Here is a 12,415-nt window from a genome sequence, read left to right as displayed (position 1 = left end):
AGACAGTAACGATGGAATGTTGCACAGGTGAGCGGAGAACATGGCGAAAACTCACCTACAGACGCAGCCTCCTGCCTCAGCCCTTTCACAATGGGCGTGTCAGAAATTCCTCCCAATTGCACTCCGCCCGAACTGCACCCCGTGACACAGTGAATAGTTCAGATCAAGTGCTCCCCACCCGGGACTGGTCTCTCTTAAAATATTGCCACTTGTGCCTAAATATTATTTCCGGTTCTCGTGGTAAGAACACGAGTAACTATTGTTTTGCTCTGTGTTCCTCTTGGCTTTATGGTTTCCTACATCAGATTACACAGATTTTTTTTTTTTCTAAGATTTATTTATTTTTATTGGAAAGTCAGATTTATAGAGAGAAAGATCTTTCTGCTGGGTCACTCCCCAAGTGGCTGCAATGGCCAGAGGTGAGCTGATGTGAAGCCAAGAGCCAAAGCTTCTGTGTTTCCAATGTGAACATTAGGGCCCAAGGCTTTGGGCCTTCATTTATTGCTTTCTCAGGCCACACAAACAGGGAGCTGGAAGGGAAGTGGAGCAGCCGGGACATGAACTGGCACTCACAAGGGATCCCGGTACATGCAAAGAGAGGATCCAGCCACTAGGCTACCCTGCCGGGCCCACAGAATTTTTTTTTAAGATTTATTTACTTCTTTAAAGGCAGTTACAGAAAGAGAGAAACAGAGAAAGATCTTCTATCTGAGAGTTTATTCCTCAAATAACTGCAACGGCCAAAGCTGGACCAGGCTGAAGCAAGAAGCCAGGAACTTCTTCCATGTCTCCCATGTGAGCAGCAGGGATCCTAGCACTGGAGCCTTCCGGCACGGCCTTCCCAGGCACATCAGCTGATAGCTGCACTGGAGGTGGAGCAGCTGAAACACCAACCAGTCCCAGAGGGAGTAACGGTGTCATAGGAGGCAGCTTACCCAGAACCAGCTGTGCCACAACACCAGCCCTACACAAAGTAGTTTTAATTTGAAAAATGGTGAAAGATTATACAGAAAGTAATTCTCTACTTCACATAGCAAAAGATCCAGAGATGACTTAAGAGTCTTGCCAACCAAGTACAATGCTCTGACCTTTTTTTTTTAATTGCAAGAAGCCATCCGTATATTAAGTATGTTTGAGATATCTGGGGAAAAACTGAACAAGCAATTGGTATTACACATTAGGAAATTATCGTCTGCTTTGTTCAGCAGAAATAGTTTGGGGCTTCAGTCCTCATCTGTCAAATACATCCTGAAACAGTTACAGGTGAAATGACAGGCCACCAGGAGTGTGCTCTGCACATTCCCCCAAGACAGAGCAGGAGGGTGAGGTCAGACAGAACAGGGATCCTAAGGATGGGGATGGGCACACACACGGTTCCCTATGCAACGTTCTCTATTGTACATACCCGAAAATGTCCAAGTCAAAAGTTTAAGAAAACATCCACAACAACAGGTGACAGGGAAGCCACATTTCTTAACTAGCCCTTCAGTGCACTCGCAAGCGCAATGGTGAGAACAAAGGAAAACATGGACGAAAGAACAACATGCTATGTTCTCTTAAGGGAAGCCGTGACAACGGCACATGAATTTTGATTCCCAAGCATGCACTTTGTATGAACAAACCCAAGCACTGTGAGTATACAACTGTCCCCTCTGCAACTGGCAGACAAAAGCACTCTTTAATCTAAGTGGACTTGATAAACAAAATATACGCATCAGTTAATTGAAGACATTTTGAATAACAGAAAATCATTGCACCTCAACTTCACTTTGGGCAATCTGTTTGGCTTTATAGAAACTCCAACCATTATTACAATTAAAATAAAAATGACTTTCAGACACTACAATTTACAATCCAAGTGTTGTACAGTACTAAACATGCTCAAGCTGAGAAATCTGCTTTCTACTTCCAAAAAGTTCCCACCACCTCTGGAAGGAAGCCCCAGTTAGCAGCAATGGACCCAGACAAAAGGGGACCCTGTTTCCAGGAAGCTGTGTATGTTGAGCCAGAGAGCAGAGAGCCCCCTGAACAGGAAAGGGAAAATGGAGGTAGCTCTCAGAGAATGATGAACCGGGTGGCACGCTCAACATTCTTTGTCCTTCAGTCAAGGCCATTCTCCCCACTATTCCTGAACACCAACTTTCCAGCTCCCTTGGGAACCCTCATCCACTCACTGCTTCACTGCCTTCCCACCCAGACTTGCCCCCGCTCTACTCTGCTCCCTCCCTTCAGTATGTAAACATGTTCACATTCCTTCTAGCTTAGAACCAAACCTGCATTTCCCTCCCTAGAACCACATTCCTGTCCATTCCCTTTGGTTTGGAGCAGATGTACAGACTGCCTTCCATTTCAGCCAACTGCCTTACCTGGTCCCCATCCTCTCGTTCCACTGAAAATTCTCTGGCAAAGACACCAGTGATTTCTGTGTCGCTACATGGATGAGCAGGTTGCACAATTCTTCTCTCCCTAATGCCTAGTGCAGATTTCCCAGTACCGATTTACAAGATCCTTTAGTCCTGTAACCCCATAGACAGCCCGATGTACCTGTCTGGCCAGCAGCCATCCCTCCTCACAAACCCAGCAGCCCCTAAGATAGGACCATTATTCTCTAAAGAGGCACCCCCTCAATAACCAAAGCAAAAAATAAACCAGGGTTTGCCTTTTCTGGTCTGCTTTCTCCTGGTCACACGAAACACAGCAAGACTTTCCTGTGTCTTCTCAGACCCCTTAGGGCCACTGGCCTTGTGCTGCTGACCACCACAGGCTGCCTCTGCTGGGCACTTCCCTCTAGTGGCCCTGCCATCAAGAGGACAAATGCAAAAGGCAATAGAGCTAATGCTACTCATTCGGGAAGCAACAGTTACCGGCCCTTTACCGTCCTTGGGAGACTGCAGGCCAACAGCCACTCAAGTCACATTCCACTGGGCTGGCATCTTGCAAGACATTCAGCGCTGAAGAAAGGCGGCTCAGGTAGTAACTGATACCAAGACCCGATGTTAAAGAACACAAAGCAGTGCAGTCTGGGGACTGAGCAGCAAGAGCTCGTGCGCAGGCAGTTCCAGACACCACAGTACACTTGTCCTTTTCAGGGGCCCACTGCAAGGTGCCCTGCCAACACCCTAAGGTCTGGCTTCTCCATTACTCCGCAGACTTGCTGACTGGACTAGGTCATTTTCTCAGGCACAGCTAAACCAGTATCTGTATTCTTCTGTATCATGCCCTCTGATTTCACTAGAACTAAGTCTTAGAACCAAAGCCTCCATCTGTTCACAGTGGTTTTTGTTTTTATATTAACCTAAGGGAACACCAGCCCAGTCCTCACACACTGCAGTCTCGCTCACTACCAGGACCCGACACTGGCAAGGGATGAGGGTAAGAAAATTACTAACATCGATGGCACTAAAATTGTATCTGCCTCCTTGATAGGTAAAAGAAAGTTAGCTAATTTTTCTTAATGCTTGTATGCAACCATAACGTTTATGGCTACAGTGAACACTTTAGAATCTAACCAAAGTGCTTCACAGACAAGCACACCCACTTCAAACGGTGACTCACAATGAACAGTGGCTTCTATGCAAGGGGTATCTTTCCATACACTCCAAGGTGTTGTATGCTTGAATCAAGGAGTTACCCACAGTTCAGAAGCAACTGTTAACAGAGAGACCTTACAGGAAACAGACCATCAGGACAGGTGACAAACATGTTCTGTTCATACCCATTCAAACACGGATTGGGCAAATAATCCTTTCATTTCTTCCTAAACTGCCACAGCCAGCTCTGCTTGTCAAAAACCTACCAAGTTCCTAAAACTCCCTCTCAGGGACCACTTTGTAATTTTGGCAAATCACATAAAAAGACCAGGTGCTTGCTGCCAGAGAGGCACGTTGAAGAATCTCTATGGCATGTGATATGATGGCATTCACCCTCTCTGCATGAGTGATGGGATTAGCGTCCTTGAACATGAACACACTGGGGGTGAGAAGCAGCAGCTGTCTCCCAGAACAGCCTGATGGGAGAAGGCAGGACATGCAAACTTACTTGCCAAGGCCTTTTTCCCAGCTGCGTGGTAAGCCACAATGTACTTCTTCCCCTCTCTGTCCTCTGTTTTGGTCTCTAATCCTGGAAATAGAGATTTAATAGTTTGGTGGATGATGGTTCTCTTCTCCTTGGTATCCTCAATAACCTATCAAAAATAAAGACAGTGACACCACAAATTTAACATGGATTAACTTGGAAAACAAATACTGTCAAATAGTAAAAACCAACACTCATCTCATTGATCATGCAAAAGAAGAGTGTGTGGGCATCACTCCAGAAAAATTCTGGAGCTTCCCAGCAGTACAAATGCTAAGAGCATATCCACCTGCCAGGCACTCATTCTGGATCATGAGACAGAGGCTGTGAGAAGCTGAGGAGTTCATGGTCTGACTCCAGCCCTCATCTAGCTTCACCCAACAGTATCATCCCAACCGAAACAACCACAAAATATGTGGCACTAAAATTTTAGGAATTTTTTTTTAAAGATTTACTTATTTTTATTGGAAAATCAGATATACAGAGAGGAGGAGAAACAGGAAGATCTTCCATCCGATCATTCATTCCCCAAGTAGCCACAACGGCCGGTGCAGCACCAATCCAAAGCCAGGATCCAGGAACTTCCTCCAGGTCTCCCACACAGGTGCAGGGTCCCAAGGCTTTGGGCCGTCCTCCACTGTCTTCCCAGGCCACAAGCAAGGAGCTGGATGGGAAGTGGAGCTGCTGGGACTAGAACCGGCACCCATATGACATCCCGGCGCATTCAAGGCAAGGACTTTAGCCACTAGGCCATGCAAATGCCCACAAGAATGCAACCCAGGTCTCCCACCCAGGTAGCCTTTGCTGCTGCCCCTTGGATCTGACCTTCAGGCAGCAGCAGGCATTACGTTGCTAACACTCGCTGGTTTTATGCCAACAAGATGTTTTGTTGACTTACAGTAACTAAAAAAAAATTTAAACATCCTTTTTTTTCTTTCTATCTATCTGGATATTGGTTATGTTCCCTGACATAAACATGTCTTCATGTTCTGCCTCAAGACCAACCCTGTGGGCCCGGCGCGGTGACGCAAGTGGTTAAGGTCCTCGCCTTGCACGCCGGGGATCCCATATGGGCGCCGGTTCTAATTCCGGCGGCCCCTCTTCCCTTCCAGCTCCCTGCTTGTGGCCTGGGAAAGCAGTCGAGGACAGCCCAAAGCTTTGGGACCCTGCACCGCGTGGGAGACCCGGAAGAGGCTCCTGGCTTCGGATCAGCATAGCATCGACTGTTGTGCTCACTTGGGGAGTGAATCATCGGACGGAAGATCTTCCTCTGTCTCTCCTCTCTGTATATCCGCCTTTCCAATAAAAATAAATAAATCTTTAAAAAAAAAAAAAAAGATCAACCCTGTTAACCTTTTATTAAAACCACCAGCATTTCTTTCATAGAGCCTGTATGACCCCAGCCCACCGCATTCAGCCCTCCCTTCAGAACACCTCCGCTTTGCGTATTACATACCTCAATGGCAACACTGGCTTCCTTATTTTTAAAAAGCTGGAGCTCTTCCAATTGCTGCTTTTCTTCAGCTGTCAAAACAGTACATACATCTTCCGAAGGATCCTTTAAAACGAGAGCTCACGGTGAGTCACACACAGAACCCATGGCTACCGAAGCTCTGCTTTCATTTCTACATTTCTATGATCACTAGCAGGTGTGATTTTTAACAGAAGGTTGTTAGAGAGCACTGCTACCTCCTCATCCGCTGGGACTGACAAGTCATCCAAATGGCTGATCCGCCCATCTTTTCCGATCTCGTGCACAACAAAGTCGGAGTATCTGATGGAAGAAAGCATGAATCTTCAGAGAAACTTCTTCTTTCTAACAATTGTGTCATTTTCTAGTCATCTTAGGATAAAGTTGATCAATAATAAACTTAACTATTAGGGAAACAAGGAAATTTTTTTTTTAAATTTTCAATGCAAAGTAATATGAAGCTGCTTTCTGGGTTCTTTCTTTTAAAACCATTTATTGATTGATTGATTTGTTTATTTATTTAAAAGTCAGAATGACACAGAGAGGGAGGAAAAAATCAAGACAGAGGCCCGTCGTCCGCTGGCTTACTACCCAAATGGATGCAACAGCCGGACTTAAGTCAGAAACCAACAGCATCTTCCAGATCTCCCTCACGGGTACCGGGGCCCAAACACTTGGGCCATTCTCTGCTGTTTTCACATTAGCAAGGCTCTGAATCAGAAGTCAAACACAGGGAACACAAACCAGTGCCCATAAGGGATGCAAGCACTGAGGTGGCAGCGTTACGTGCTATGCTACAGCACCAGCCCCTCAGGCTCTCTAATCAATGCTAAACCATACCCTGGCTCAGGTTTCCTATCAGGACTTGAGCGCTTTTATAAATGTTCCTCCAAAAAAATACACTGATAAATAAAAGCTTCTATAACCCTCTCATTATATGGATAGCCTATACCAAACCGAATCGTAACAGTTACTTGAGTAAGAACCCATAAATTACGCCAAAGCTTAGCGTTATGTTAAAGCCTTCACATGCATTACTGAAAACCCTCATCAATCCCAATATGATGTCCAATCCATTTCTCAGAAAAGGAAACTCAGGCTCAGTGGAGTAAACTACTAAGTGGCTCAAAGAGACTCACTCCTAGACTCATTTTGTTTCAAAACACCACTTTCCTTCTACTGTACAAGTAGCACAGCTGAGGGAAGGAGCTCAAAGTTGTAAGAAAGGGCCTGGCGAGAAGGCCTAGTGGCTAAAATCCTTGCCTTACACGTGCCAAAATCTCATATGGGCACTGGTTCTAATCCCATCAGTCTCACTTCCCATCCAGCTCCCTGCTTGCGGCCTGGGAAAGCAGTCGAGGACGGCTCAAAGCCTTGGGACCCTGCACCCATGTGGGAGACCCAGAAGAAGCTCCTGGCTCCTGACTTTGGATTGGCTCAGCTCCGGGCTTTGTGGCCACTTGGGGAGTGAATCATTGGACCGAAGATCTTCCTCTCTATGCCTCCTCCTCTCTGGATATCTGACTTGTCAATAAAAATAAATAAATCTTTAAAAAAAAAAAAACCCATAAGATAAATTCAGGAGAAAACTGGAAACCTTCTAAAAGAATTTATCTTCATAAAACATAAAAAAAGCACTCAGCCACACAGTGACAATGCAAGGCCACCAGGAAATTGTTTTTAATTTGCTCCAATAACTTCAGGAGGATATTCCTTTGATCAACACTGACTGTGGGGAGATGTGTTTGGAGCATAGCCGGTGAAGCTGCAACTGGTACCACAAAAAAAAAAAAAGCTGCAATTTGGTAAGCAAGCATCCCAGTTACAAAGATGGGACGGAATCCCGCCTCCACTTCCATTCCAGCTTCCTGCTAATTAACGTAAATGCTGGACAGCAACGGAAGTGGCTCAAGTGCTTGGGTCCCTGCACTTGCATGGGAGACCTTTATGGAGCTCTCAGCTGCCAGCTTTGTCCTGGCCCAACACCAGCTACTGTGGGCATCTGGGAGTGAACCAGCTGATGAAGACCCATGTGTCTAAGTCTCTCCGTCTTTTTCTGTTTCAAATATATTTTTCAGAGAGAGAAAAACAACCTGGAACAACTGAAATAATGATACATACCTTTCTTTTAAAATTCCTGAGAATCCTTGATGAGAACTTACAAACTTGGTAATGCCTACATCAAGCTCAGTGAGGCCATGTTTCATCATGTCTGCAAAGCTCTCCTCCTCCTCCTCCTCCTCCTCCTCGGAAAGACCATCTTCCTCTTCCTCTTCTTCCAACTGGGTGGCAGAGTTGTCGTTCCCCGACCCAGCATTTACGGCTTCCAGGGGTCCGGGTGCGTTTCCGGTGCCGAGGAGACTTTCACTCTCCGGCTCAGCTGTACCTGCAGGCAGGCTGCACTCCGAGACTCGCTGCTTTTTGGCCTCCTCAGCTGGGGCGCCGTCATCTTCGACAACCACACAGCTGCGTTTCAGCGACACGCCACTCATTTCGGTCATATCCAACTTTAAGGCTCCAAAAGAGCATTTAAGGAAACCTTTGAAGAAAAGGGGGGTGGGGTCAGAAGTAACAATCACTGACAAAGCAGCAGCACAAACAACTCTGCAGACAGGATCCTAAAATTAAGGAATTCCTTCTGATGAGGGCATTCACTTTTGGTGGAACCTAAAACTAGTACAACAGGTGCCCAGCGTGGTGGCCTAAAGGCTGAAGTCCTCGCCTTGTACGTGCCAAGATCCTGTGTGGGCACCAGTTCTAATCCTGGCAGCTCCACTTCCCATCCAGCGCCTGCTTGTGGCCGGGGAAAGCAGTCAAGGATGGTCCAAAGCCTTGGGATCTTGCACCTGCTTGGGAGACCCAGAAGAGGCTCCTGGCTCCTGACTTCGGATCAGCTCAGCTCCAGACATTGCAGTCACTTGGGGAGTGAATCATCAGCAAGCAGAAGATCTTCCTCTCTGTCTCTCCTCCTCTCTATATATCTGCCTTTTCAATGCAAATAAAAAATAAATCTTTAAATAAAAAAAAAAAACTGGCAGAGTTTTTCCATATTACAGTCCTGTATGAAAATATGAACAATAACTACTTTTAGGGATGTAGTGAAGAAAATTTGGCTCAAAGTTTCAGCAGCCACGCGAAAGGGGAACATGACTGAACTCCTAACTCCTGCCTTTGGCTCCCTGGATGTTATGCACAATTTATACATGTTAGGATATGAGAGTCCTGTCTGTCTCTGTCTCTCTCTCTCTCCCCTCTCAAAACGCTTTCAAATAAATAAACAAATTCAAAATAATAATCATAAATGACCGAAAGCTTCAGAATCTGGGCCTGCACAACAAGTCAAGGCTCACGTAAACACGTTTTCGCCACGGGAAGCCTGGACTGAGCCCCCCGCTCTGGGGAGTGAGACAGCAGATAAGAGCAACAGCCTCAACCCAGTAGGTTATCACTTAACTAGTTCATACACATTGTACCAAGCAAAGCACCCAAAGAACCAGGTGTCACATGGGTACTACTAGAACACGGAAAACACAGGAGACAGCAAAGTAAGGGTGTCAGAAAAAAACTAGTGGAAGGGGAGAACAGTGTCTGGGGTCAAGGGCCCAGCATGAACAAGGGCATGGGAAAACACAGAACACCGAGAAAACCTTACAAAGCACATCACCCACTGTGCAACATCAGTAAGACACACAGAGTGGACCTGCAGTTACAGCTAGGGAGAAGCTACTCCAGGCTAAAGAGAACAATTACACCCTGAAACCCAACCACAACTGGATTCTGGAAAGATCTTACAGCATCCCATTAAGGATAAAATGGGGTTCAGCTGGAAGGACAGGAGAGGGTACAGCCATAATCTGGGTTGGGATCCAAGGCTGAAGCAAGTGAGACAGAACAGGGAGAACACTCAAGAACAAGTAGGAAGTGGTAGGGTACAGTGCCGGTGACAGACGTGTATCAGCGACATACTCCACTATGACTCGGGTTTTCTGCCTTAGCAGTATTAGAGGGGCCTGGTGCAGCAGCTTAGTGGCTGAAGTCCTCGCCTTGTATCCACTGGGATCCCATACGGGCACTGGTTCAAGTCCTGGCTGCTTTACTTCCCTTTCAGTCCCCTGCATGTGGCCTTGGGGGATCAGTCGAGGACGGCCCAGGGTGTTGGGGCCCTGCAGCAGCATGGAGGACCAGAGGACTGGCTATGGCCACTTGGGGAGTATGCCAGTGGACAGAGGATCTGTCTTTCCAACAAAAATAAATAAATCTTTAAAAAAAAAGAAAAGAAAAAGGCTGTGAGTCATATTTCTGAATCCTCTACAACTGGCAATGCTGATGGTGCCTGTCACAGGCTGCCACCCGGCAGCAGTCCCTCCAGCTCTCACACCAGCCATCCGGAGTACACGCCATATCCTAATGCATGAAACCAGAAACGGTTCAGTCTATCAGTCGGTTCATCCATAAACGCTTACTGAGCAAATATTTGTCTGGCACCAAGGAAGATGCTGGAGAAAAATTCCTTCAGCCCCATGCAGCTTTCATTCCATCTGAATGTGTCTGAGAACAAAACAGAAATTAACATCAGACATTCAAGCGCCCAAGACACGGAGCTAAGCCAAGGGGCCTGAGAGTGGGAGCGACGTCTCTTGGAGAAGATCCAGAAGAAAGACTTGAAGGAAGAATTAGACATGACGGACTGGCGAGCGACAGTCCAAGAATGCTCGCAGAGAACCAGGAACAAAGGCGTATTGCTAATCCTCCAACTCGGGTGCAAAAGCTACTTGGTTAATACCTGTCCTGCCGCAGCCTCCAGACACGTTCAAAGGGATTTGTCAAACACAAAAAACACAGTAGCAGCGCTGTGGCCCCAAGGTGCAAGCGCTTCCCAGCAGCTCCCTATTAACGTGTTTAGGAGAGCAGCCGCTGATTGGGCTCCCGTCACCATGTGGGAGACTCACGTGGAGTTCTAGGCTCCTGACTTCGGCCTGGCCTAGCACTCACGGTTGTGGGCATATAGGAGAGAACAACTGAATGGAAAGGGTGGGTGGGTGTGTGTGTAACGGCTGGAGCTGAGCCGATCCAAAGCCAGGACTTCTTGCAGGGCTCCCACACGGGTGCAGGGTCCCAAGGCTTTGGCCTGTCCTTGACTGCCTTCCCAGGCCACAAGCAGGGGGCTGGATGGGAAGTGGAGCAGCTGGGATTAGAACCGGCGCCCATATGGGATCCCAGGCGTGCAAGGCATCATCGCGCCGGACCCAAATCAACCTTAAAATACAAAATAACAGACTGCTGGATGTTTTACCCATAACTGAATATGACTGTCTATCCACCTGTTCTCAATACTGGTGCATAACCTCAGCTGTCCAACGAGACACAACGGTTTCAAAATGATTAGCAGTTGGTGTGTGTGTGTGTGTGTGTGTGTGTGCGCGCGCGCGCCCCATCCCCTAGTAACGCTGAATTTCCATAATAAAGTGCTGTAACAGGGGGCTGAAACACTTTGACTCTGCGTTTTTCTCTGCCCTGCTACGTGTTCAAATCCACCCCTGAAGACAGCTGACCCTTGCGCGACGCCGGGGGCCACGGACAGCCTCGAGCCCCGCTCCCACGGCTCCCACTCGAGGAAGTGTCCCCGGCGAGCGGGCTCGCGGCCGGTGGGGATGGGCCGCTGCAGCGTGGCCAAGCACGTGCGCCGGCCCCGCCAGGGCCAAGGGCTTCTTCTCTCTCCATGGAAGAAGAGCTTAGGTTAGAGAGGAGGAGAAGCAGGAGGGAGCGGAAGGCCGAGCCCGCAGCCTGACGCCGTCCCCGGCCCGGCCGTCATGGAGGCCCGGTCAGCCGCGGAGACCCGCCGGGCCCGGCCGTCATGGAGGCGCGGTCAGCCGCGGAGACCCGCCGGGCCCGGCCGTCATGCAGGCGCGGCAGGCTCCGAGCTCGGCCGGGCCGCCTGTCCGGGCCCAGGGCAGGCGGCAGTACTCACGCGGTGGCGGAACGAGCCGGGCGCCGCGGGAGCCGGCGCTGGAGTGCGGGCGCAGGAAGGCGGCGGCGGCGACGCGGAGCAGCGGGAGGAAGGCGCGGGCAGCTCTCCCGGACATGGGCAGGCCCGGCGGCGAGGCGGCGGGCGCGGGGCCGAGGCGCGGGGGAGGCCGGCGGGCGCGGGGCTCGCGCACGTGCGCCGCAGAGACGCCCCGGGGAGGGGCCTGGCGCCCAGCGGAGCCCTCCCACTCGGGCCTCGCCGTGGGCAGGTTAATACCTGGAATGTATGTACAAATGTCAACCCTGTATTTTAAGTACTCCAGTGTATTGTTTCAGGGCCTTATGCTAGAATTTTTCACAGATTTATTTTATTTTTTTATTTGCAAAAGTCCCAGATAGGAGAGACAGAGATCTTGCATCCACTGGTTCACTCTGCAATTGCCCTCAATGGCTGCAATAGTGCCAATCGGATGCCAGGAACCAGGAATATCTCTCTGTATATCTAACTTTCCAATAAAAATAAATGTTTAAAGAAAAAAAGAATATTACAAAAAGGGCTTCATTTACAGAGAGAAGGCACAGAGAGGAAGATCTTCCTTCCAATGATTCTCTCCCCAAGTAGCAGCAAGGACTAGAGCTGAGCCAGTCTGAAGCTAGGGACCTGGAGTCTCTTCCTGGTCTCCCACACAGGTGCAGGAACCCAAGGCTTTGGGCCGTCCTCGACTGCTTTCCCAGGCCACAAGCAGGGAGCTGGATGGGAAGTGGAGCTGCCAGGATTAGAACCGGCGCCCATATGGGATCCAGGTGCTTGCAAGGAACCGACTTAAGCTGCAAGGCTACCATCCGGGCCCTGTAACATTCTTTAATTTTTAAAAAAATATTGTAATATATGGGCTTCATGTTAGG

The 12,415-nt window shown here is 48.6% G+C and overlaps 1 protein-coding gene across 2 annotated transcripts in view; it reads right to left on the bottom strand.

Moving 5' to 3' along the window:
• Window positions 1-8,223, bottom strand: part of PUS7 (pseudouridine synthase 7) — a 29,447-nt gene extending 21,224 nt beyond the window's left edge. For both annotated transcript variants that reach the window (XM_041002202.1, XM_041002203.1), the window contains exons 1-4: window positions 7,667-8,223; window positions 5,764-5,848; window positions 5,531-5,632; window positions 4,039-4,183 (exon numbers count right to left, since the gene is read on the bottom strand). In XM_041002202.1, coding sequence (XP_040858136.1) covers window positions 4,039-4,183; window positions 5,531-5,632; window positions 5,764-5,848; window positions 7,667-8,046 — 712 coding nt within the window. In that variant the 5' untranslated portion in view covers window positions 8,047-8,223. The remainder of the gene's footprint in view (window positions 1-4,038; window positions 4,184-5,530; window positions 5,633-5,763; window positions 5,849-7,666) is intronic.
• Window positions 8,224-12,415: the final 4,192 nt, after the last annotated feature.

This window comes from Ochotona curzoniae, unplaced genomic scaffold (assembly GCF_017591425.1).
Source record: "Ochotona curzoniae isolate NIBS_2020 unplaced genomic scaffold, NIBS_Ocur_1.0 scaffold_2476, whole genome shotgun sequence".
NCBI lineage: Eukaryota > Metazoa > Chordata > Mammalia > Lagomorpha > Ochotonidae > Ochotona > Ochotona curzoniae.
Note: the sequence above shows the minus strand (reverse complement) of the source record. Positions and strands in the feature narration are given on the sequence as shown.